Source organism: Nymphaea colorata, chromosome 6 (assembly GCF_008831285.2).
Source record: "Nymphaea colorata isolate Beijing-Zhang1983 chromosome 6, ASM883128v2, whole genome shotgun sequence".
In the NCBI taxonomy this organism is placed as follows: Eukaryota; Viridiplantae; Streptophyta; class Magnoliopsida; order Nymphaeales; family Nymphaeaceae; genus Nymphaea; species Nymphaea colorata.
Window position 1 is genome coordinate 11,062,904 of NC_045143.1, and position 26,402 is coordinate 11,089,305.

Sequence of the window (26,402 nt, forward strand, 5' to 3'; positions counted from 1 at the left end):
AAAGCCATCCTCCATTTAATTCACCATTTCCTTCTCTCAAATGGCCCCTCCCTCTCTTTCATTTAATTCACCATTTCTCTCTCCCTCTATTAATTATTCTATGTTTTTTCTATCTCATTTAACTCTCCCTAACTCTCTCATCATTAATTAAATACTTTCTCTCTCTTTTAATTTGCCGTCTCTTTTGTCTCTCTCCATTAATTGCACCACCTGCCTATCTCATTAAGTATTATCTAGTATCTACCATCGTCATATATAAGAGAGAGAGAGAGAGAGAGAGAGAGAGAGAGAGCTTTTTAAAACACCAACATGGTTTCAAATATTATTTAAAAAAATTTACCTTCATAAAGCTCAGGGCGAAATATTTTAATTAAAAGTTTAAAAAATCAAATAAATAAGTTTAACTAATCGAGCCCACTTATATAAATGTATTATCAAGCCGAACTCGAGTAAAGCATTTCAAAGTGTCGAGCTGAGCTCGAGTCAGCTTGTGTTCAGGCCTATTAAGAGCTGAATTGCTTCTAGCTTGTTTGGAAATGATCTTCTTAATTATATGCAGTAAGGCATGTGCTTAGTCTATAAATACGATGAAATTGTTATTAAGCCATTTTGCTAGTTGCTTAGGCGTAAAGGTCTGGTCTTGACCAGAGATTCGGTTCGGTCCTATACCCATTATTAATATCTCCTACCTGTATAGGGAGGTAAGCAATTGAGTAGGCACTTCAAGATGGCATGTACGTTGAATCTTCTCCCATGATTTTTAAGAGCATGTTTGGCAATAATAACAATTTATTCATGTGTGTTATGAATCTGCTTAGAACAAACAAATGATTGAAACATATTCATAAAACATTATGTTATAATATTTCATGCCCTAATTTTTGAAGGAGGTTTGTAAGACAGCAACAGCTTTGCTACTGTTGCTAAATGTCGTCGTCATATTGTGATTGAAAAGAATACGAAATATTAATTTGCACATTTGGTGTATCATCTCATTTCATGGAAACTGGAGTCCCGCCCGTTGGAGAAGGCTCAGCCTTCCATCTCAAACGATCAGCAGCATCTAGCACTTCCACCCACTCTATACAGAGAGAAAGCGGCCGACGGTACACAGTAAATGAACCAAGGATATTTTTGTAATTTGTTAAAAAGAAATGTCTTACAAAGTATTTTTACTTTTTTTTAAATTTTTATTTTTCTCTTTACAAAAAGTTTTTTTTTTCAATATAAACTAAAGATATTTTAGTCAAAGAAAATTCATACATAATGTGGCCCATATAACCAGGTCGGTTCTACATGGGTGACAGAGCATTATGTAAAGCCAAAAAGCTACCCACATCCAAGAATACTGGCTTTAGCCAATCAGACAAATGAGTGGCAAGGTTTTGAGTTATAGCCACAAATATTGTTTTTGAGTTTTAAGTGGCAAGCTTTTTCTTGGATTTAAAGGGACAAAGTTGTTTTTTTGAGAAGAAAATCTATAAATTTTAAAACAATTAATCTTTTACCGAAAAAGAGAAGGGTAGTCGAAATCTTAAAAAGGAAATGCAAAAAATGTGAAAAAAATAGTAACTAAAAATTATAAAAATGTAAACAAAATGGAACAAGAAGAAACGGCATTTTTTTACATTTTTTTGGAAAACAAAAACGTTTTTTCCCCTTTTTCGGCTAACCTGTTCTTAAATCTTAATGCATTTAAAAAAGAAACGCATTTTCTATAGCTACGTCTTTTCCGCTGGCCTGCTTTTCATGTTTTCAAGGCGTTTTTCAGACGTTTTCTTCTGAGCCCGCTGGCTTTTCAGCTTTCAAGGGAAAGCATAAAGGAGATTCATAATGGATATCCAAGACTGTAAGAAATGTAGTGCGTACTTAATATTCTTAGTGAGGGCAGTGATTCCCTCTCGTGAAAGCTAATGCGTTCTTTTTCCTGCCACTATGCATTCTGGAACCCATCTGCAAGATGTTACGAACTATGGCGGAAAACGAATCTGGAATCACCATCGTCTGCCAACTTATTCATGCTTCTTGCATCATGATCCAGTCTTTTCTGCCTTTTGGCAACTGCAGTGTGGAAATTTTTGGTATTAATTAGAAGCTGTAATCATCATAAAGTTCCTTCTAATTCACTTCTGCCGCAGCTTCAAAAGGTGGTTTGTGGCATCTCTTTCAGCCATGCAGATGAATCAGAAGGCGAGGTGACAGAATGTTTTAAAACCCAGTGACTCGGGACTCAACTCCGCTTGAACTGGGTTAACATGTTTTTAAGAAAAAAACAATATATTACTTAAACGTAAAATCTTTGTAAAATGACTTAATTTCAGTTGCATCATGCATGGTTCAAAAAAAAGTCAAGCTAACATAAAGTGAAGTCACAACTAAGCTCGGCCTCCTTGAAATGTTGCAATGTAGCATGTCGAATGGAAAGACTTTAAGCAAACTCGAATCAATTGGGTTAATATTGCTCCACTTTAACAAACTGAACTTGTAACTTTAATGAAGTAACAAACAGAACTTATATCTTAACATGCATGAGTTATCAACAGCATTAAAATATTGAAGCATGAAGTAAAACGAGTCACCCTACTCGGTTGAGTTGGTAGTAGAGGTCGGTTGGCTCCGCGAGTTTTTAAACGTTGGGTGACAGCAGCAAGTTTTCTTAGCCTGATAATTTGGAAGCAGCGTTGTCATCTGAGGTTGGTTTATCTTGTTCAAGTTGCAATTGCAGAACTGTGAGACAAGATGTGTGAGTGAACTGTGGAAAGCTTTATAGTTTTCAATCTGGACATGGAGCAGCGGAAGCTTGTATAAGAGATGGAGTGATAACTGATCCCTAAGTACAAGAAGGCCAAGAACCAACAGTTCCCACCACTGACAGAATTGCTTTTGCATCTCTAACTAAATGCTCAAAAGTGGCATATCCTACTTATAAAGAAGAATTGTCCACTGATTTCCTGTTTAGAAATAGAGTAAAATGGAGACCACCATCTCATGCCTGATAATTTTGTTTTCATCCTCAATGTACTAAGTCAATGAGGTACAAATAAGTGTATGGAGATGTATGTAAGGGTACAGCAATTTTAAAAAATATGGGTACTCTAATATATATATATATATATATATGAAGATGTATGTACGGGTACAGCAATTTTAAAAAATATGGGTACTTTTATATATGTGTGTGTGTGCACGCGCAAAATATTACAAGAAGAACAAAATGAAAGCAACATTTAAATAAACAAATGATATAATAAAGACATTATATCGATGAACAAGAACTCTCAAAAACAAAATGAAAACTGAGTTAGGAATAAACTAAATCAAATAAATTAATTTAGTTCAGTTTCTAACTAAAAAGTATCCAAGTGTTTCTAAAATACCCACTTTAGATATGGGTGCAATGACATGATACGTGGACCCTGGTGGAATTCCACCCATGTGACATTAGATAATATATTACTTTTATGTCAAATACCTTGATGAAGTTATTGCTTCCATTATATTAAATCTGTTTGACCATTACTTCATCACCAACTTTCCACAGGCCCCTTTGACCCTTGATGCCCTTTCAACCATGGGAACCGTTAATTTTCCATGCAGCTGGTCAAAGCAAGGTGGAATTGGAATCATTTAACAATTCTTTTGCAGAAATAATTTGATTGATCTGCCACAATCCACTAAATAATCTTTAAAATTTACATAAGTTTGACTAATTAATGAAACCAATTTCACAAGAAGTAGGGTTTCCATAGATCTTTATAAAAAGGAAACTAGCATGAAAAACAATTAATAGTTCAGCAGATGTACTGAAATCTAATTGAAGAATTTATTACTTAAAAGATACCTTCGACCAAAGGGCAAAAGCACCTTGGCTGTACCATTTTAGTAAATGGAAAATCAGCTCTGTTGGCGTATGTTTGTATTGTTTGAAAATGTAAAAGTTTTCTCAAGTCATGAAGAAATTTGGTTCTCTAAAGTGTTTCTTGTGAATATATGTCAAATATCTTGTTGAAGTTAGTGCTTCCATTACATTAACTCTGTTTATATATATATATATATATATATATATATATACCCGATAAAAGAACCATCATATCTTGGTTCAAATATTTTTTATTTTGATTTCAAGTTCTAAAATAAAAAGTTGACCTTCGAGGAACTTATAATTATAAATAAGTAGCACATAGAAACGGAACAATTGTGTCCATATGTGAAAAAGTTATTCTGCTGTGGAATATTTCAGTTAAATAAATGAGGGATTTTTTATATACTAAATTAGCTTCAGCAGATTCTGACGAGCTCAGCAATCACGGAAAGAAAGAAAGGAGTCGCAAGATCAACCGTTAGCACCTTCCATAATTCAAACTAAGGACGTGGTCGGCCCGTAAGAGTCGGGTTCAGGTGGGCCCGACGCCTAAAACATGATCCCGGGTCGGGCTTCGTACTTGATACACAAGCTTGGGTTCTGATCCGATTAAAATAAAAAAATATTTTTTAAATATAAAATATTTTTTTAAGAATAAAATATATATTATTATTAAATAAAAATAATAATAATAATAATAAACTAATCGAGTCGAATGGGCCGGCCCTAGCTACAGCATGCCTCCTAACCAGACTGAACTACCCATCATTTTGTGCAAAAGAGAAAGAGAAAATCTCCTGTTCATAAACCTAAATTAATTACATAATAAGCATTTGCTTTATTGTTTGTAATTTGGTAGATTTATTTATTTTTCAATTAATTTCTGGCCCCGCCACTACAAACAATTACACAGGGTATATCAAGCGCTTAGCTGCTAATATTCTTCTCTTCGCTTGTTCCTACATCGTTTTTAATATAGAATGCACGCGTTCTAACTGATAGCTGCTAAACTGTTGCCAATTTAAAATCATAAGCAATTGTTTACTCGTAAGATTCTCAAGTGTGGTGCAAGAAAAACATAGACCTTTTCACGAGTTGATTTTCAGTTGTACAAAAAGAATTTTTGTTTATTTCCATAATCCGTGGTGAAAATGATCTTTCCGTCTTTTTGCCATGACAAAATACCATTCTTTGTAGAAAAATCCCCGAGCGATGCGATTGGAGCATCTATATTATGAATTAGTTAGTGGAGTCGTTGGTTAACTTATCTAAGATTAAAGCACTAATAAAAACTTTAATGTTTAATATATATATATATATATATATATATATATATATATATATATATATATCAGACCATCTGGGCAAGAGACAAAAACTTGACCCATTAGAATTAATTATTAAACTATTTTCTGGCAATCTAACCTTGGATATATGATCTTAAGAATGATGGTGAGAACCATGTATTAAATTAGTCATTTTCTTACTTAAATAATGTTTTTTTAATAAATAAAAAATGAACAGCTCTTATAACATCAATTGTTTTTTTAAGAAATTGACTTGAATTAAAACATGATTTGTATGAAACACATTAGAAGGTTTAAGTTTTGTTTAAAACACTATTTAATACAAATCTAAGGCTGGTTTTCATCCCCTACCTAAATGGTCTTGTATTGAACTAATATTAAATTATGAAAATGTCACATCACCTTTTTTCCTGATTTTATTCTCAACTACCGATTTGACAAAAATCAAAGGATGACTCTTTTTTTTATCCCTCTAGCATATAGGCAACTAACAATCTCTCTCTATTGGGCCCGGCAGCTGGCGAGTACTTAAATAATAATAATAATAAAATATATATACTGCAATCTCTTTAAATCAACAAACATGACTTGCAGTGTCTTGATTCTCTAATTTCAAGGTGCTTATGAAATGAAAGTCTTTCAAGCAATTTCGTTATGTTGCCTGTAAGATTATCCCAAAATTTATGGCTAGTAGAATAAAGACCATTTTATCTAGTATTGTCGAGCTGGAACAAGATGCTTTCTTACATAATAGAGCAATTCATCACCACAGCCATTTGGCTCATGAAGTGGTTAACAGCCCTAAAGAGGGCAAAGGTCAGTCTATTCTTCTTAAATTGGACATATCCAAAGCCTATGATAGAGTAAGATGTGGCTTTCTCTAAAGGCTATGAAAGAGTAAGATGAGTCTTTCAACATAAAGCCATTTTCATTTGACATCTTCTGATGAATGGACAAGGGGAAAAATGGCATGTGTAATTACTGCTTCCTTTGTGGTCATAAGATCAGGCAACAAAGCTGCTCTCACTCAAGGGGTCAGAGGTTTGAATCTCATGGTCATTTTCAGTTTTGGTGTGTTATTCGTTTAGATTGCAAACAGTGGCAAGCGTGACACTGGAGTTGAAGGATGTACTATAGATCCTTTTACGCTTTGAAACAAGCCAGAACAGAACCTTGGTAGCATAAAAGAGAGTATGGCCTTGGAGGTTTTATGGGGAAGGCGGTTTCTTCTAAGTAACCATTATAAACAAGTTCACAAAAGGAAGGTTTAAAATTCCTAGCTGCATTGCTAACATAACTTCATGTCCAGGGATCTTTTTCTGTAGACGACATTCTCCTTTTCACTAAGGTCGGAATTCTATAAGACATCTTCTGCATTGTTTGACTATACCACCAAAGAAAGACTGGCTATAAATTCAACTAAATCACTCTTGGTCCCTTTCAATATACAGGAAAATAAGGCATTAACTTTGGCAAATACATTTGAATGGCAGATTTCCAATCTCCTCTTTACTTATCTTGGTATTCCTTTATTTTATGGTAACCTTAATATTGACTTGTGTGAAGAATTTTGCAGTAAAGTGGACCAACGTCTTGCTGACTGGAAAAGAGGGATTCTCTCCTTCTCTGGTAGAGTTTCTTCGGTTAAGCATGTGCAACAGGAAATGGTGGGTTATTGGAAGAGGGCTTTGGGACTTCCACCTGCTGTGGTAAACTTACTAGAAAGGATGACCTGCAAATTCATTTGGTGGAATCAAATAATAGCAGGAGATACCACTTAGCGAGGGTGACTTTAAGGTCATGGCTTATTTTAAAAAAAAAAATTATAACAGGGCAACCATGGTTCAATTAGCTTTTCAAGCCAGAATGTCAACCCATGATTAGGAGTAAGTATCTAAAAAGTAGAAGCCTTAGGAAACAAAAATGTAAGCCCCATTACTCCTGGATTTGGAAGAGCTGATTATGGGGTTGGGAGGAGGTTAATTATCTGGCTGCTTGGTAATGGGCATCATGTGAAAATATGGATAGAATATTGGGGTTGGGATTGTGGATCAGTTGTTCAACCTAGAAGACTTTATAAAACAGAAAGGGTTATTGTAAGTTTCTGCACACCAAGTTATTGATAATAAGCAGGAAATTTTGGCCAAAGGTTTATTTTCAAGGGCAATTACAAATCTTATTGAAGTTTCTTCTCTTAATGAAAACAGCGAAGGGGACCAAGAATGTCGCAGATTTGAAAAACAACTGGACATATCATGAATTAAGAACTAGGGTACCCCCAGATCCATGCTTTTTAGGTTTGTATGGCAAAATCATTCTTTGCCTAGAGCGAACTGGTGCTTCTATTTTGCTCTGAAAGGAAAACTTTTTACACAAGATCAACTGTAATAATTCGACATCAACTTGTCAATTGATGCTACATGTGTGCAACCAAAGAGGAATATGTTAACCATCTATTTATCACCTGCCCAAAGGCTAAGATGGTGAGGAGTTTCTTGGCATCATGCTTTAATTTCAAAGTTAAAGACTGGAACTCCATACATGCAGCGGTTTCATGGTGGTGAAGGCGCAAGTTAAAGTTTAGGTGGTTGACTATATATTGGTGTTCATGTCTTCCCTATAAGTTTCTGGTGTTTACATCTTTCTATATTTTTTTGGAACATATGGAAATTTAGGAATTCCTTGGCTCACAACAATTACCTTGATCAAAGATGTCTCTATTGGAGGGGCAAGACTTCAAAGATCTCATGGCAGGCATCAGGTTGAAACAACATCACAGATTTATCATTTCTTTGTAGCGGGCCACAGGGATACGGCCAGATCCCAGACCATCTTTTGGTGACAACAGTTTTGCTGTGCAGTCGGTATGTATATGGCAAAAGGGTGTACAGAAAATAGCATACTTGATAAGGAAAGGTAGCAGCAGTTCAGTTTGGACTAGAGTTGGATATTACCAAAAGGATATGGCAAGTTCTGCTCAATGTTTTATACATAGTCATTTACTTAGTTTTGATGACTGCCACGGCACCATCTTTTTTTTTGCACGTCCTTTAAAATGGAGGCAGGAGCTTTTATCTCTTTTTAGTTGTGACAATAATAGTGGTCTTAGTTTCTAGGGTCTGTCACTATAAGGGCTCTTTTAAGATGCTTAATGTGAATCCCTGCTGGGAAGTTGTTGGTCTTTTGACAAGACTCACCCTCAATACTGAATGGGAGAAGGGGTCTAATTATTTTTAGTGAGGCTTTTAGCCTCTCTTGTATTTTGTCTTTACTCTCCTCCTGTTCTCTTCTTGTAATCGTTTTACTTCATTCATTATTATAAAAGTTCGAGAGGCCTACCCCCCCAACAATGTCGCATTAGCAACTATGGCAGGTTCACTAGCATTATAGAGAATATGTTCTCTCAATCTCTTTTTGGCCTCCCGATGGCCTGGATTTGCTCTTTATGTGGCTTCTGTTTACATTTGCTCATTATAGAGCTCTCTGATATGTGTTCTCTGCTGCATTACTCTGCTTGTCATATCATCATTGGCCAGGCGTTGGTAATGTTACGTTGTCTCTCTCACTTAATTACTGTTCTTTTTTTGTTTGTTAATTTTCATCCTCCATACCCAAAGATGGATGGATTCGATAAGAGATCTAGACTTGAATTTCAGGACTGGCTTTTACTTAATGCCCTTTCAAATAATAACAATTTAAGAATTCCCAATATAAACTTCATCTTAGAAAAGCATAAACTAAAGCTTAGGAAGTTCTTCATAAAAGTTCTCTAACGACCTATACATGTTCCAATTGACAGCTTGACGGAGGCAATTCAAAACAAGGAAAACTTTCGTCTTATAAAATGCAAGCATCCAGCCTCGTTAACCTTCATAATGATGCTATCAACTATCGTTATATAGAAGCTTCTAGAATCTTTGAAAAGAATGAATAGTTAAATGCTTACTTTGCTCTCATTATATGTTCAATGGAATTCATACACTAACATGCTTATTTGCAACAACTCTTCCTACGTAAAAGCAATACGATATATAGCACTCCTGATGTAACTGCACTTTGGCCAAAGACAATTTGAATAAATTGCATGCTGGCCGAATTGTATGTTAATCACATTTTACAAGTCAAAGGTTTCAACTTGTTTAAGTTAATAATCCAAACCATCGTGAACTTACATGCACTTCTATCAAGAGCATTTTAAGAAGCATAAACAGAAATCAAGGATACAGTAATAGTCAGCAAGCAAGATTACTTGCTATGTGTATGACAAATACTCGAATTTGATGATGCCTTTACTTGAAAATGATGTTGCATTGCATTATGTTGAAATTTAAGCGCTTGACTACCACTAGCAATCTAATAGCCAACAAAGATTATAAAAGTTTAGAGAGAAAGAAAGAGAAAGATTGTCTTTTAACAAACGACCTTTTGGTGAACACAAAGAATGGTTTATAATTAAAGTTGTTGATATGGGCCTCAGTTTTGCTAAACAGCTCAAATGTGATTTACCACTTGTCTTAATAATTTTTAAAAAATGTGAAATTTGATTGTTAATAGCATTTTATTTCCAAAAGTGCTATTTCTTGCTCTCATAAGAAAGGTATTATTGTTAATTTCTTCTACTTATAGGCTATTTGACTAGACTTGAAAGGACGATGGTGAAAGGCCAAAGATGCCAACCGAAGTGATGAGGCTTGTATTAATAATCCATAGATATGAGATATATTCAAACTCATAATTGGAAAGGGGCCTCCAAAACGGAAATTTCCTTCTTTAGTTACTTTAATTTCGTTAGCCACCAATGCTGGATAGCCTTGACAACATCTTCACAACTTCCTTCTTTCAAATTATGGTAAGGTGTTCTATCCTGTGGCGGACCTAAAAGAGGCAACGAAAAGCTTGGATCTGCTGTTCTCACTCATATTGTGCAGAGCTTAAGCAGAAAACTGAGACCTCAGTACTTTACTGCTCGTAGTTTCTACTAGAGCTGAAGACGATGTAAGTTGTCTGTAAGCTCAACTTACTTTTGGTTCAACTTCTATATTATTCGTTGCTCGAGTCTTCATATTCTGAAAAGGTAAAGAGAAAGAGAGAGTGTGTGTGCTTGCCCCAATTTAGAGAATTGTAAGACAAACACCATGGTGATGACAGACGAAAGAAGAAAAGTTAAGTATATGAAGCTGTTTAAACTTTAAACATCAAAGAAGCATCTAAATATGAAGCCAACAAGATGTTCATCCCATCGACAGTACGAACCAAAATGACAGAAAAGAAAAAAGGAAGAAGTTAAGTTCAGCAACCGTACTATATAATCTACAACTCATTACACATATAAGCATGTTAAATCATGCATTAGACCAAAAATCAAGTTATCTTCAAACTCACTAACAATATTGACCATGTTAAGGATATGGTTGAACTGTCCTCTTGGTGTGCCTTAACGGGGTGTTTGGGAAATGGAACACTTTATGGGTGTTCCATGAATCTGCCTGAAAATTTGAGGTAGATTCATGGACACCTAGTTCTAATGTTCCATGAATTTGCCCAAATCTTTGGCATAAATTCATAGAACACTCATAGAGTGTTTCAACTGCCAAGCGACCCCTAAGAGTACAACCTGTAAAATTAGCCCTCTTAGCCAGTAGATGTTCATGAACTAGCATTCAAAAGATTCAATGCAGATGGTGTATGTAAGGCTGGACCACTTTCAGAAAATTGAGTTGGCAGTAGTGATTTAAACTTCAAAAGCAAAATGAAGGTGATGAGTATTACAAAAAATATATCCTTAGACTAACCATCCAAGGTTATTCCTCGGATCTTGATATATATGCCATTTGGTAAACATTGTCTCATTTGGTAGTTCATGGACTCATGACCTTCGTCAACTCCTACTACAAGCAGCCAAGGATGAGCTCTGAATCTACTCCTGCTCTTGTTTTGTCTCTGAATGTCATTGGTGTTGGTCTTCTCGGTTTTCTAGTGGAGGACCTCAACGAATCATGAGCAGCTGGTGAACCTCTGAATAACAGAGTACAGTATCCATTCTGGAGCAAAAGGGTGCTTGCGACTGTTAAATAGAGGTACCAGATATGTGGGTTGCCACTGTCAGCCATCCTATGGGCAGCCTGCATACTAACAGGCTTTCATTGTTGTAATCTAATGTTCTGCATATCACCCACCAACATGGGTTCATGGTTGACACTTTGCACTAGATGATTTCAATGCAGTGCATGGAATAGAGTTGACTTATTTTCATTTAAAGCATGTCAGAATGCTAAGATGAACTATGTTGAGAGGCCTAGTAACTAGTAAGTAGCACCTTGATCATTACATTTTAAAGTAAATTACTTAACAGTATTGCCACATTGTGCTTTCCATGCCAGACATCATAAAGCTGTTACATCACATAAAGAAAGGCCAAATCCCCAGCATAGAAAGAGAACCCCATCTACCTACTTCACCACTCAATATGGCATATCAAGGTACGACAAATTGTCAATATACCCTACAAATATCAGAGTAGAGATGTCCGTGGATCAGGTTTTGATCTCAAACCAATATCGTACTAGTCAGGTTCAGTAAAGCAAGTACTTTATGCATGACCAGGTCCAGGCTGGGTATAGTTATTTCTTACTTGCATCAGAACGAAAATTTTATAATATATATATATATATATATATATATATATATATATATATATATATATATATATATATATATATAGTTTTTTGGCATTTGAGTTAAAACTTGATGGATAATCTAGCTCGTACAACACATATCCAATTAATTACATATCACCAAATTTCTTATTATATCTTTCTCATCTAGCTCTAAAATAAGGAGATGCTATTGTACAAAGAGCCTTAGATGGTCCAGAAAAGATTAAAAGTTATATGTGTGCTTATCTTTTTAAGCAGTGAGGCAACCCCTCATTTGAGAAATAACTAGGATATCGACTGCCTTGGCAGTTGAGTTGCTTGATAACTGCTCTCTTCCGTGCACGTGATTTGGATCGCAGACTGCATTGAACAGTGAAGAGCCATAAGCACGTCCAGCAAACATAAAAGTTCCACAACATGGAAAGAAAATGCTATAACTTGCTAAATAATATGGTTTCAAAGCATGGCCAGCAGCAATTTAAATTGCAAATTGACTGTACAACTTACTCAGATGATTGATCTGTTTTCGTTATTTTCTAGAAAAAAAATCTTTTAATGTATAATTTTTGCCAACCGACAACCAATTCAACTGAATCAATTGGTCAATTTGCCAATCAGTAGCCTCACTCGTCTGGGTCAAGAACCAACATTGACAACGCTGTGGTTCATACTGGAGATCTTTACGATAATTATTGTCTAACGCTATGTCACATAGGTACGGGTGCCAATATGAAGCATTTTAAAGAAAACTAAGCTACAAGGACAAAGTTGTACATAATATCATAGTCACAAATAACGTCTCGGAATTTTAAACAGCAAGGTTTTTCTTGGGTATAATACGGCGAACTTGAAAAAAATAAGAAAAATATGGTAAAATTTTAAAAATTTTAAAAAACTAAAATTGTGGAAAAATAAAATAAGTGAGAAACTAATAACACAAACATCAAAAGATAAATAGTTTTGCAACAAATAAAAAATAGAAAATGAAAAAAACTGTTTGGCATTAAAAAAACTGAAAAAAATGAAAAAAAGTGAAAAAGCAAGTTTTTTTTTTGTTTTTAATGTTTTTTTAATTTTAAATGGCCATGTAATTTACAATTTTTTTTGCGTTTTTTTGAAAAAAAATCGTTTTTTGTGACTATGCATAATATATATATATATATATATATATATATATATATTTTTTTTTTTTTTTTCAAAAGATGAGATTTTAAACATACAAAACAACACATTCATGATTCACAATTTATAGATTCAAAGTTCAAACTCATAATTTTGCCTAGGAAATCAAAAAAAAAAAAACAATACAAGAAGTTTCAAGCTAGGCATACATTGTATAAATTTGTAATTTTTTATTGCTTTATATAATATCAAGGAATCAACCTATGCATACACAGTAATACCCAATTAAACCAAACCCAATTTTTCGATGGTCTTGGATTCGGTTAAGTTTGACCAAGTCCAAAAAAGGACTGATTCAGCTTCAGGTACATTGATCGCACCTGGTATGGCCTTGACCATACTTGAGACTTACCCGAGGCCGCACCAATACCCATCCAAGTATCTTACTGGTTCTGTACTAGTACTGCTTCATTTGAGTAGCATACATGTGACATCATGGCCTAAATGGAGAAGTCCTCAATATTTTTCACAACCATTCCTTCTCCACTGCATAATCACACAGTCACACACACACACACACACACACACATATATATATGACACATCACTTGTTTTTCATTTCACTTCTAGTACTATTCTTGAGTTGTCCATTCCTATTTGGCAATTTTCGAGGGTAAAACAAACAGTTGGTTCAAGTTGACTGACTGCCTTGTGATCCCCACAGTGTTGGCAGATCACATTGGATCTTAAGAGCAGCACCAAAGCATCAAAAAGCAGCTTGAATGTCTTCAGAATCATCTCCTGTTGTAGGTACTTGTCCTTGTCCTGTTGCTTATTCATTTCAGATTTCACTGGAAAATGCAGATCGATGTCTTCTATTTATCAGTTCAAGGCAGTTACTGTCCTTGCCATGTTGGTGTTTCTTTACTACTTGGGTTCTTGCCAAAATGCCTCTGATTTGTAGACCATGTTCCCAAATAGTCAAAGATTTAATGGCCCTGTTGATTTATTTTCCCAAATCATAAATTTAGGACCAAAAGCAAGGTCCACCCATGAAGGACAAACGGAAAAAAGGAGAAAATACAGTAGGAATGTAAAATACTTCCTCCTTCTCCTTACCATGACATTCAAGCAATGAAAGCAGCAAACTTAGCAAGAACGAAAGCTAATAACAAGGAGCTCTATTTTTTTTATTCTCCTGTTCATATATCAAGCATTATGAATATTCATATTTTAGATCATATGATCCCATATTTGAAGAGCTTAAGCGTCCCTCCATCTTATCCATTCTGCTCATTCAAACATAAGTACCTCTGTCAAGTAAAAGCACCAGAGTATATATAGACATAATTCTTCCTCTTTCACAAGAACCACAAACCAAAGATCTAGACTGCAGCATGCCTGTTCATGCGCATATCTCAAATCATCCATGCTGAGGGGACAGATCTGCATTGACACTAGGTGGTGGCAGAGGTTTACCTTCTGCTAGTGCTATGCCTTTCACTTGCAAAGAAGTGAAGAGCAGTTGGAAAATAATCAATATAAGAAAAACAACACGACAGACTGAATGCCTTGACACATCAGTTACATGCAAGTACTTCTCGAATCATTTGGATGCATCTATAAAGATACGTTTACAAATGTTATCATAAGTTTTTTTTTTTCCCGAATAGAAAAGTACCTTATTGAAGATCCTCTTTGAACTGATATTATCTACGAAGTGGAAATTAGATCTTTCTCACTTAAGATTTATATACCACTTATTTAACATAACATGCAATTTTTTGGAAGTTTTTACTAAGAAATTAACAGAGAATATCAATAAAATAATTACTGTCAGAAGGTTCAACACAATTAATTCTTTGACAGACCCAATCTGGTGGACAAATTTTATAAACTTTGCCTCCACTCGTTTGTCATGGAGAAAAGCACTCCATGCAAGCCTAACATGAGTTGAAGAATGAATAGGTAGAGCATGGCCACAACAATCGTTTTTCAGTATCAGCACACACTTACCAACTAGACCTCACCACTTAACTAAAAGAAAAAAATAACTATAACATCCAAGTGCAAATGATCTCGATGATTCATGCCTTCAAAAAAGAACTAACCTTCTTCCCCTTCAATAGAATTTCCCTTGTCGGACAAGAAGCAGCTGTTACACAGAGATTCTAAAGCAAAATGGCAATTATGTCATAAGCTAAACCGCTAAAGTAACTAGGAGTTCCAGGAAAAAAATAGAGCAAGTAGCTTTATAACACCTTCAAATTGCTTTCAGAATACCCATCAGTCGTACTAACATACAAAATGTCCAAAAAAATAAATTGGAAATCCAGGATATCAGTTAGCTCAGATGGAGAATTAGTGCATGAAGCTGTAGCCAAAGTGGGCCTCTTCCAATGGATATATTCAAGGAGTGCATATCGCAGTTTTAATGAAGAAGAACAAAGCAGACAACCTATATTAGGAAGTCTCATGGTAGTCGTTATTTCTCCCACGTAGAACAGTAACCTACTGATTAGATGCTTGACTGACAAAAAACTTGACTTACATCAACCGTGTAATAGAGAAGGTCAAAGTCATGTGCCAGCAAATAGCCCCAACATATGACTGTTTACGTAGTACCAAATATAAGAAACTTTCAATAACAAGAAAGTGGCTCCCTTAATCAAAGTTCATCAATTCAAAAGATCCCAAAATTACTTTTAAAGCATCCAAGTTAATCTCATTGGTAAGATATTGGCAGGTACTTGTACTTACTATATGGCAATGCAAAATGCCGCAGCAGATGCTTGAAGACCCTGAGCTACAGCCTGAACCAATTGAAAGGCAACTAAAAGAAATCATACACGGGCACATGTGAACAAACTTTAAGTATTTACCTAGGTACACCAAATAAGTTATCATTTTTGGTATTAAGGCAAACAACCTATCTATAGCTATGAGGCACAAATCAAAAGAAATGGGAAAGAAAAATGACAATGAACTTTATTCCATTTGAAAAGCTCAAGAAATTCGTGAAACAGGGAACATGAACCTCAAAATTCGACGTCCTTCAAAAAATTTGTTCTCAATCTAAGATAAACTCATAAGGAACTTAACATAAAGACACAATAAAATTTGTTCTTGTTTATGGTATTTTTCAGAGCTTGAGATCAACCTGGTGAAGACCAGAAGATGGAGAGAGTGTGAGGAGAGTCAAAGTGGAGAGAAGGGCAGAAATTTCAGAATAGGATCATAGGAGAAGCTCTCTGCATTTCGTAGTTGAGGAGGCATTAATGCCTGCAACCCCTTGCTCAAGTAAACACAGTGAAAAAGATGAAACAGTAAGGGGGGCAAAGTAGTCGACATGGAGATGAAAAGCCACAATATTTCCATCTTTTCTAAAAGATGGAATTTAGTACAATTTAAAAAAAAATTACAAACTGTTTTCCCCTCTTTTCACAACGACTCGAGCAGTTGTTGCATTTGGGGGCCATCACAACGGCTCATCTATCTGTCACTGTGTGCCCCTCTTCTTGTAGTCAAAGTTTAACTTGTTTTCTTTAATGAATCAAGCTCGAACCAGGTGAGCGCAGCTCATTTAGGCTTGAATAAGTTCATTATGATAATATATAGACAATATCTTTCCTAATATTAAGACAACCAGATTAGTTGGTATGTTGGGAGTCTCATTTGTCTTACCAAAAAAAGCTCTCCATTTTCAAAGTGGCCTATGGCCTTTCCATTTCTTTTTTTTTTATAAAAATTAATGTTTGCCTGGCTGCAGTTAATTGATTTAGTCTCAAAAATCATCTTAGCTAAGATTAGCTCAAGCTGAAGCAGATTGAGTTGAGTCAAGTTTGAGCTGGTGAACTCAAACTCAACCCACCCAAGTTTCAGCTGAGCTCAAGCAAAGTCTTTCGAGACTCAAGTTGAGCTTGAGCTGCCCCACCTAGGCTCATGAACACCAGTACAGCCAATATTGTGAATGTGGAACCCGTATCAGTCGAGTCAATTTTACATAGTGTCACCTAATGTAATATGATGTAAAATGGAAATTTATTTTTTAGTATTAAAAATTAGAAAAAACAGAATAAATAATAGGAAATAAGAAAATAGGTAAATTTTTTCTTTATGAAAAAAGATAAATTTGATAAATGGATCCCAATATTTATAAGTATCAAATAAATATTTCAATGTATAACACTATAACTTACTCCTTAGAGTCTTTAAAAACATAATGGTCATTAAAATTTAAATATTTTATTTTTGATGACAAACATAGGCTCTTATAAAATCACGAAGCCTCTAATTTTATTTCACATCAGCCCTATATATTTTATGTTAAATGTAATTTCATTTTTGTTGATATATATGTGTGTGTGTGTGTGTGTGTGTGTGAACTGCGTAAATCTAAGGACTGCTTAAATTGATTTATAAGTCATGCAATGAACTTGATTATTAGTTCATAAACTATGTAACATGGGTATCTTAATTTTGGTGGACTACCCCTATCAGTCGGGTGTGACACGGGTATGGGTACAGTGTTGGGTGCGGCTCAGGTACACTCAACGTACCCAGGTCCGTATCTGTCCAAAAACAAACTCGGACAATGTTGACCGAGTTTATTTTCGTCCAAAACTTAGGTTTTTTTTTCTTTATTTCCTTTCAAAAACGCAGAGCCTCGACAAAATTGTGGGCGACATCCAGCAACCTCCAGCGACGTCCAGCAACTTTCGGCGACCTCCAGCGACCTTCCTGCATGAACTATTTTTTCTTTTTATTGTTGTTCTTAGTAGTATTTTTGTTTTCCTGCATGAAAATTCGACTAATGTTTATATTTGACTGTCTAGGGGGCTGCTCAGTTGTCCATATGTTTAAAGTTTTTCATAGGCTTCTTAGAAACACTGTTGCAAAATCCATTGATATATATTTTCTATGTTGTTTATTTGTTTATGTTGATATATTTTTTTTATTTTGATATATATTTAGTATTTCTTCTTGTTTATAAAGTGACATAGTTCATAAAGTGTCGTGTAAAATTATTTTTTCAAAGTTAAAATAAAACCCATCATTTACCTTTTAAAGAAATAACATTACACATAGTGCCATGTGAATCATCAATCATGGCTTCACTTTTCACACTATGTAAAATGCATTGATTTACCAAAAGCCACAACTTGAATCAAGTAAGAATTTCTGTACTTTTTCTTAAACCTATTTGATAGAGTAAATTCACAAATGGAACATGATACAGCATGCCATTTTTTCCAAAAGGAATGGCTAATAAAAGTAATTAGCAGACGTGGACCATATTGGTGACTAGTGTCACCAACAGTGTCTTTAAAAGTTGAGACCACATATAATTGTGTTTACGACAAGAATAGTGTGTCTATTGTTCTATAAAGCAGTCATTTCAAAATGGGAAATGGAAGCCAATAGGATATTGCTGATGATTATGATATTATATATTAGGTCATGGATAACACTAACAAAAAGATAGCATGAGACAATGGATAAAAATGTAATCAATATGGGAGGAGGTACTACACCTTCCAAAGCTGATGAACAGACATGAACAATGAGCAGTTTTCTTCAGGAACAACGCTTATTTTGAGTTCATGAAGATCAAATGCAAATGATATGCATGTAAAGCATTAAACTGTGAAACTGAACTTCACTATATTGCTGCAGAAATGCAAAACAGAGTTCACTTCAATAGGAAAAAACCAAAGAAGTACCCAAACTCTCTGATACATACATATATATATATATATACTAAATAGAGAGAGAGAGAGAGAGAGAGAAAGAGATCTCGTAAAGAGGTGATAAGAAATTGCACCTGCAGCTACAAGAAGCTTTTTTATCTTGTTTTTTACAATTTACACACAAGCTTTTTTTGGCTGATGATGCCATTTCTCCAGATCAAATTATAGCTCACAAGTTTAAATATATCCACTCTTCATGTTCATTATAAAACTGTAAAAGCTGCATCCAATTGAATATGTACGTTCTGTGTTCTACACCTTCCAAAGCTGATGAACAGACATGAACAATGAGCAGTTTTCTTCAGGAACAATGCTTATTTTGAGTTCATGAAGATCAAATGTAAATGATATGCATGTAAAGCATTAAACTGTGAAACTGAACTTCACTATATTGCTGCAGATATGCAAAACAGAGTTCACTTCAATAGGAAAAAACAAAAGAAGCACCCAAACTCTCTGATACATACACACACACACACACATATATATATATATATAGCTTTTATCTTGTTTTTTACAATTTACACACTCAACCTTTTTTTGGCTGATGATACCATCTTCTCCAGATCAAATTGTAGCTCACAAGTTTAAATATATCCACTCTTCATGTTCATTATAAAACTGTAAAAGCTGCATCCAATTGAATATGTACGTTCTGTAATTGCTCTTTGTGGTCCAATAATTCAAGAAAAAAGACTGTTTGGTTGTCACACGGGTGCACCAAATATGGTGGTGCACCCGCGTCGACTCGGGTGCAGGTGCAACACTATAACCTTATTTACTCAGAAATGAAAAAGACATACAGAAAAGATAACAGTCAACAGTAGGGAAAATATTTAGAAAGAAATGAGACTCAGTATAACACTCCAATGAGTATAACACTTCAATGAGCTGAACTGGGCCTAATTTCATATGGAAAACCACTAAAAAACAGCAAAGGGAATGTAGCCAGACACCCATGAATGTGAACACTGACAATGCAAGTGCCTAAACTAAAGAAAACCAGAGATATTGAAAAATTTTCAAAAGGGAGAGGTTAGAGAGAGAGAGAATGAATTAGAACTAGAAGAAGAACTCTCAAATGAGAGAGGTTAGAGAAAGAGAGAGAGAGATTACATTCTCATTTCCGGAACAGTGGAGCTTGTGATAAGAGGAAATGATAGGTTGAGAGCGGATGGATTGTGAGAGCCACCAAAGATAAAAGAGAGATTGGACTGGAGGAAGAAAAGGGATATCTCCTGTTTTTAGGGTTTCAAAAGTCAGACTTTTTCCAATTTTTAACTACCTCACTATCTTAATGGTGTTTGGTTCGTCTGATTCTTTCAAAAAACCTCATTTTTGTTTTTCTGGTTTTCTATTCAAACACTAGAATACTTAAAAGTTAAAACTCAGCTTCTTAACTTCAATATCCAGCTCTTTTCTGATATTTCTGCTAACTAAACAAGCCCTAAAAGCAAACCAAAAAAAAATTACCTACTTTAACACATTCACATGTTAAATAGTTTGACATGATGTTGGTCTTTAGACCATTCTCAGTTTCATATACATTAAAAGAAGAGGGAAACAGAGATTTAGATTCACAGACATGCTGTTGTTTTACTCTATCCAGAACTGATTCTCATTCACTTGGGAAGCTGATGGTATAAAGAAGCAATATTGTTTCTTAATTTCTTTTCTTCTTCTTTCTGCCTGGCATACCAACTGCTTTTGCTCATACAAAAATCCGACGCACCAATTCGTAATGAATATGGATAGAGCAATTGATCATGATAGATAGCATTAATTGCAAACTTGTGTAAGAGAACTTGTTATTAACCAAATAGAAACACTTCTCGTGTTGCCTGTGTATTTGTGAACGCGCTGCTGCCTGTTTTGAAACAGAAAAGAGTAATAAAAATTATCAGCAAGTACTAGCAGCCAAATTACAGGCAGACACAACTTTTTTCCCAATAGTATGGCAATGTTACAGACATGAGGTCAGCTTGTTTATTCATGCATGGTGACACCAATTGCAAAATTTGAAAATTCTGATCCTTTATGTTAATTCAGAGAGAAATTGTTGTTCAGTACTCAAACAACTTCCTCTAAATTGAACCTCCGAAGTACGTTTCCAGTTTCTTCCAGAGCACTGCAGTATTACACAGCAATATTTTCAATCAGTAACACATCAAAATGAAGAACTCAAAATCATTGTAAAACACCAAGAGAGAGAGAAAGAGAGAGATTTTACTACTTTCGTGTACTTGGCTATATTCATACACACCTTCCAGGCCTAAGGATCTTGTACTTTCCCGGATTTGTAAGGTCCACAACTGTGGACCCAGAACGCCCAACTGGAAGTTGGCCACCATCATAAATGTGTGCACAGAGTGGCCAAAGATCCTCGAAGTCTTTAATGTCAACACTGCTAGGCTGCCCACTCAAGTTGGCGCTTGTAAGGGCAATGGCACTTCCAAAACCTTGTGCAACTGCTTGAATAAACGTAGCATCAGGCACACGAATTCCTATACTATCCAACCCTGGGTTGAGGGATTCCTCCAGGTTACTCGAATCTCCTGTGTATTGATGGTGATACTCTTAATATTTCTTCCATAAACATGAGCAAGGTTGGGAGTTTGCTGTATGAAACTGACCTCGCAAAAGCACAACAGTGACAGGGCCAGGTAGAAGAGATTCAAGCAGATCATTTGGCAAGTTCTCTGTGACTGCAAACCTACAGATATCTGACACTTTTCCAACACAGATAGCTAGAGGACTAGTCAGTTTCCGCCCTTTAATCTCATAGATTCGATTAACAGCATCCACAGAGCTATAAAACAGCAGATCAACCACATAAATTTTAGTGACACACATAATTAGCACAAATACTTTGTAGACTAAAGCTGCATAAATTAAGGTAGAAAAACTATGATAACTTGGAAAAGATGGGAATCTTGCATTAATAATGATCATTGGTGCTTCTATTAGCTGTCTTGCCCAGCAGTCCCTCAGCAACATTACTTGAACAATCACAGTAGCCCACGTGCAATCTAACACCTTTAGCTTACATCCAACTTTGATGGTAGCACTGCTACATCTGTTGTAGGATGTGGCAGTATTGTATCCAGAAAAACTCTAATCCAGCTATACTTTTTTCATTCTAAGTACTTTCTGCGACTATAAACTTTCTACTTTTCAAAGTATTATTGGTTTTAACTTTTCTTCAAGACCAAGATTTTCCTAAAATTATCCTGAAAAAAATATACTTTGGGTTATTGCCTTGTCAAATTTGCCTGTACCACTATATATGATAGGACAAAGACATGCAGGCATCTGGGGATAGTACATGTGAATGTTTTCCAGCCAGAGTAAATGCAAATCAATTCACCCGTCCATTCCTCAAGACTGATTGCTTAAAACACAAAAACAGAGTTCTGCTGGTTTTGTGCTGTATTGTACCTGTGGAAGTTATACAATGGTATATGGGCAGTGATGTCACATGACTGCTTGGAAGGGTGCCATGGCCTTGTTGACACATATGGACAAGGTTGTGGGTGCAATAGACAGCTCTTGCACTGATTTGACATAGATAAGTAGCTATTGTCATTTAATTCTTGAATGCTGCAAATTTAGATAGACATGGAAAAAACAGATACACTGCACATCTTATTCCTCCACCTCCTCCATCAGGTGCTATAGGTGACAATTTGGGCAACATGAGTTCTAATAAATATTGTAACTTGGAGAATTTTGAAGCACATACTGGTATGTAAACAAAATGATGCTCTATTTAGTTTCTCCTACATTATGCACTTTGATACAGGTGCACAGAATAAAATAGAGATAACAAGACACTATCCTAGTAACCCATGCCTTGCACAGCAAAAAGTTTAATCCTTACCAGGCATCACAAGCAAGGCCATAAAGAGTGTCAGTGGGTACGGCAATAACTTGCCCAGACTTGAGAGCATGAACTGCTTCTTCTACATGCAGTTCATTTGCCGGAAGTACCATACCCATTTTAGTTGTATCAACATTTGTGACACAATTCTGCATTTTGCCGACAAATCTTTCCCAGCAGGTCCTTCTAGAACCTTGTCTCTGATTTGCTGCGAAAGATAAACCACACTCAAGCAAGCCTTGACGAAGCCTGCAACTCAGGGATGGAGTCCTGTAAAATCTCCCTGCCATAAAAGGAACAAAACTTACATTATGAATAACAAATTCTGCAGTTGAAACAACAGGAGGACTTTAAAAGCAAATAAAATGACAAAAGAATTTGGAGCACCTCTTAACAAGAAAAATTGAGGACACATAGGCTGAAGAAAACGTATCTTTTCTGCAACACTGATAGGAAAAACCATCACAGTATTTATTCTTCACAGTCTCAATCCCTAAAGACAAGTAAAAAAGAAAAAGTAAATTGAATCTCTAACATGCATTGCTCTAGCATCAAGCCTGTAACTGCATTAGTTCTTGAACACAACAAGAGTATTTAAAATATTACAACAAATTGTTGACTAGGTCAAATTATTCCAAACACACGTCTCAACTATAGCCAAACAAGAAACCATTGTCACAAATATCGTTCTAGGGTTTTTAATGGTGAGGTTTTTCTGGGGTATTTTTTTAGTAAAGTTGTTTTTCTCGGAAAAATTGCAGCAAAACATTTCTAAACATTAGATAAAAATAAAATAAAAGAGAACCTAATAAGAAGACGTAAGTAAAACCAGATGAAAGTGATAGAAAGAATGCTTTAATGATCATAAAAATAATGGAATATAATTTAATTTAACACTTTAAGTATAAATTGAATCAACGACGAGATTATTGTTAAAAAAAGATAAAAATAAAAAAATTGGGGAAAATCACGATAAATTTATTTGTTGCATTCTTTTAAAATATCACGATTTTCCCATTTTTTTCGCTTTTCTCTTTTTTTCGATAATATCGCAATATTTTTTAAAATACCATGATATTTGTGACACTGCAAGAAACCAAAAATTGCAACCTCAATCACCTTTGGTGACATATATCCAAGCTTCGTGCCATTTAAAGCTTTAGCAAGAAATGCTCTCCATATCGCCAGCTGAACCCTATAATGGGATAGTCTTCACTAACCCAAGGAACCCAACCTTCGTACATGAAAAGAAAATCATCAAATCAGAGCCTTTTTATAGACTTAGATCCTTACACTGAAAGTTGGATACAAATTTTTCAATCAATACAGTAAACACTTGGCACACATCACCCAAAGCATTTCTTGCCAACAAAATAACCAATAACCTATGACAACTTCAAGCTATCATGAACAGGTCCGTCTATCCATTAGAACCAATGGGTTAGGTCAACGTTTCAAGAACACCGAGAAATCTCCAACAAAAATTAAAAAAAAAAAAAACAAAAAATCAGTTGAGGAACTGACCATGAATGCCATTTGCTCGTTTGATTATTAAACAGCCAACTTCTTAACTGTTCATTTTGACTTTTCAACTAAACACAAGAATGAACTCAGTACTCATATATGAATTTCATTAAAGACTAATTGCACACAGAACGCAGAAGTCCAGAGAATTACCCCAAAAGACATAGATAAACAAATGACTAAAATAAACAGGAAAAGCCTGATATTACACCATCAAAATTTACATTGAGATCAAAGACAGAACTAAATAAAATGCAGAAAAGAATAAAGCACGAACTCCTGCATCAAAGGGAATCAAATTCATGAACACCCAATTGATGAAACTTCAAGGAATGAACTGCAACAAAATAGAGACATACCGTCGATGCGAGTTCCTGCTGTTCAAATCAGCGAGGGACCAAAGCTACCTCCACTGGTATTATCAGCAGGGCAAGAAGCAGAGAATGGACGTATAAGGAAGAAGCTTACATGCAAGCAGCGCACGTATGGGAGTTGCCCTGGCGCACTCTATCCAATTTAAGCCCTTTTGGGCCGGTGGTGCTAAAATCGGTCCCAATCGAACGATTTGTGCCGCATCGTCCCCCTCCTGTTTCGATTCTTTGACCGATTCAAAATTTATTGAAATCGGCCGATTTGGATCAGAATTGGATAAACAAGGCTAGAATAGCCCGATTCATGGTATATAAGATAATTAGTACAAAAAATCCTAGCTCTTTAACTTGTACAACAGTGACAAAAACCCACTTTTTAGTCCAAGAGGATCCAAAAACATAGAAAACAAAACCTTCCGTTCCAATCCCCAAGACAATCCCAAAAATCCAAAAAAAAAAAGTGTCATTTAAGAAATTCACAATAATCCAAGAAAAACAAGCCAATTAAAATACTTAGAAAAATGAGGCTGCGAAATACCACCAGCAGACCATGATTTAAAAAAAGAATGAAATGAAAGAAAGAAACTGAAGATGCCAACCAACATGAGTGTAATTCTCTGCCACATAATCCCAAGGAATATGTCTTGGAGTTGCATTGTACACCCACCTTCCTGATTCACTAGATTAGTCCATAATCAGTTGATATATATGCTTCCCTTTAAATATATTTTTCCTAACTAGTTTTCTCGCATAGCCACAAATACAGCTTCCAAGTTCTAAACAGAAAGGCTTTTCTCGGGTTTAAAATTGTAAATTGTCTCCTTGAAAAAACAAATTAACGGAAATTTTAATAGAAGGAACAGAAAGATGACGAAAGTCTCAAAAATTAAATGAAAAGAAAACGTGAAAACGAATATCTGGTAATTAAAAACTGTAAAAACGTGATAAGAAAATGAAAAAAAAAAGGTGAAAAACTCATCTTTCGCTTTTTTTTTTGTCGTTTTTTGGCATTTTTGAATCCTTGTTTTTGTTTCGTTTAACCTGTTTTTCACGATTCTCGTGCTTTTTTTTTAAAAAAAATGTGTTTGTTTTTTGTAAGGCTATGTTTTCTCATTAATACTAAATAACATAAACTAAAATATACAAGAAGATAGAAAAAGGCACCAAAATGTTGAAGAAGGGGGTGAGGAGGGGATGCACGTAATTTAAAAACATAATATGTGGTTTTGCATAATAAGCTACGGAATTTTGGATAACTGTTTCTTTTCCATAATAAAATTATTACAAAGTTTGTTCCAAATTTGGACCGATTGAGGTTGTAGTAGCGGAGGATTCAGAAGAGAATCGAACAAATGCACTAGGGTTCGGGTGCGTGCAAGTAGACCATGTGGCGAGGAACGAAACCCCCATAATATACTAGTGCCTGATGCAGGAAATGGCTCTCTTGTGAGTGGATCATTGATTCCTCAAAAAAAAAAAGAAAAATCTTAACCTCTACTAGTTATTCCAAATGTGTATAAGAAACGCTGTACTGATAAATATAATTAATTCCAAAGTCAGAAGAGCGATCGGGTTGCAAAAATAAAGGATTTCTAATACACAATCTCTTGTAATTATACCTAAACATGAGTGGATGGAAAAAGAAAGGATGTGTTCATTAGGCGTTTGTCTTCAGGTATATCAGTTTTTACTAGTGTGTGTGTTGGGTGAGGGTACATGGGGGAGGAAAGTCGAAGCAGCCATAGTTGGCAAATGAACAAAATTTAAAAAATTATTGCTAAAAAGAAAAAAAAATGAGCAATTATAGACTATCACACTCCATGCATCATAGTCAATGACTAATAACAATTTGGCACACAAAAGAAAGTTAGTAAATACCTGACCACTTAGGTAAGGGGAAAAAACGAGACCCATTAAAATTAATTATTAG

The 26,402-nt window shown here is 35.2% G+C and overlaps 1 protein-coding gene across 5 annotated transcripts; it reads right to left on the minus strand.

Annotated features, from left to right (window-relative positions):
- Positions 1 to 11,962: 11,962 nt before the first annotated feature.
- On the minus strand, positions 11,963 to 24,626 carry LOC116255383 (uncharacterized). Of its 5 annotated transcripts, XR_007573670.1 has the most exons (8): positions 24,461 to 24,626; positions 23,697 to 23,811; positions 22,965 to 23,023; positions 22,578 to 22,860; positions 21,331 to 21,506; positions 20,961 to 21,252; positions 15,708 to 20,825; positions 11,963 to 12,185 (listed from the first exon to the last, which is right to left on the minus strand). XR_007573670.1 is itself a non-coding variant. In XM_031631176.2 (7 exons), the coding sequence occupies exons 2-7, from the start codon at positions 23,726 to 23,728 to the stop codon at positions 20,768 to 20,770; spliced, it is 900 nt and encodes a 299-aa protein (XP_031487036.1). In that variant the 5' UTR covers positions 23,729 to 23,811; positions 24,461 to 24,626; the 3' UTR covers positions 13,043 to 20,767. The 5 variants fall into 5 exon arrangements, 4 of the variants coding, with proteins under 4 accessions (XP_031487040.1, XP_031487036.1, XP_031487037.1 ...); XM_031631176.2 differs by lacking the exon at positions 11,963 to 12,185 and having other exon boundaries at positions 13,043 to 20,825; XM_031631177.2 differs by lacking the exon at positions 11,963 to 12,185 and having other exon boundaries at positions 13,043 to 20,825; positions 22,965 to 23,070; positions 24,461 to 24,625.
- Between the last annotated feature and the right edge of the window lie 1,776 nt (positions 24,627 to 26,402).

Coding starts and splice junctions, on each gene's coding strand:
- LOC116255383 (XM_031631176.2), bottom strand. CDS start 23,728: ATGGCACGAAGCTTGGATATATGTCACCAAAG. Junction 22,861..22,964: donor TCAATTTTTCTTGTTAAGAG/GTGCTCCAAATT, acceptor CTTTTATGGCAG/GGAGATTTTACAGGACTCCA. Junction 21,253..21,330: donor CACTGTTGTGCTTTTGCGAG/GTCAGTTTCATA, acceptor ATCAATACACAG/GAGATTCGAGTAACCTGGAG.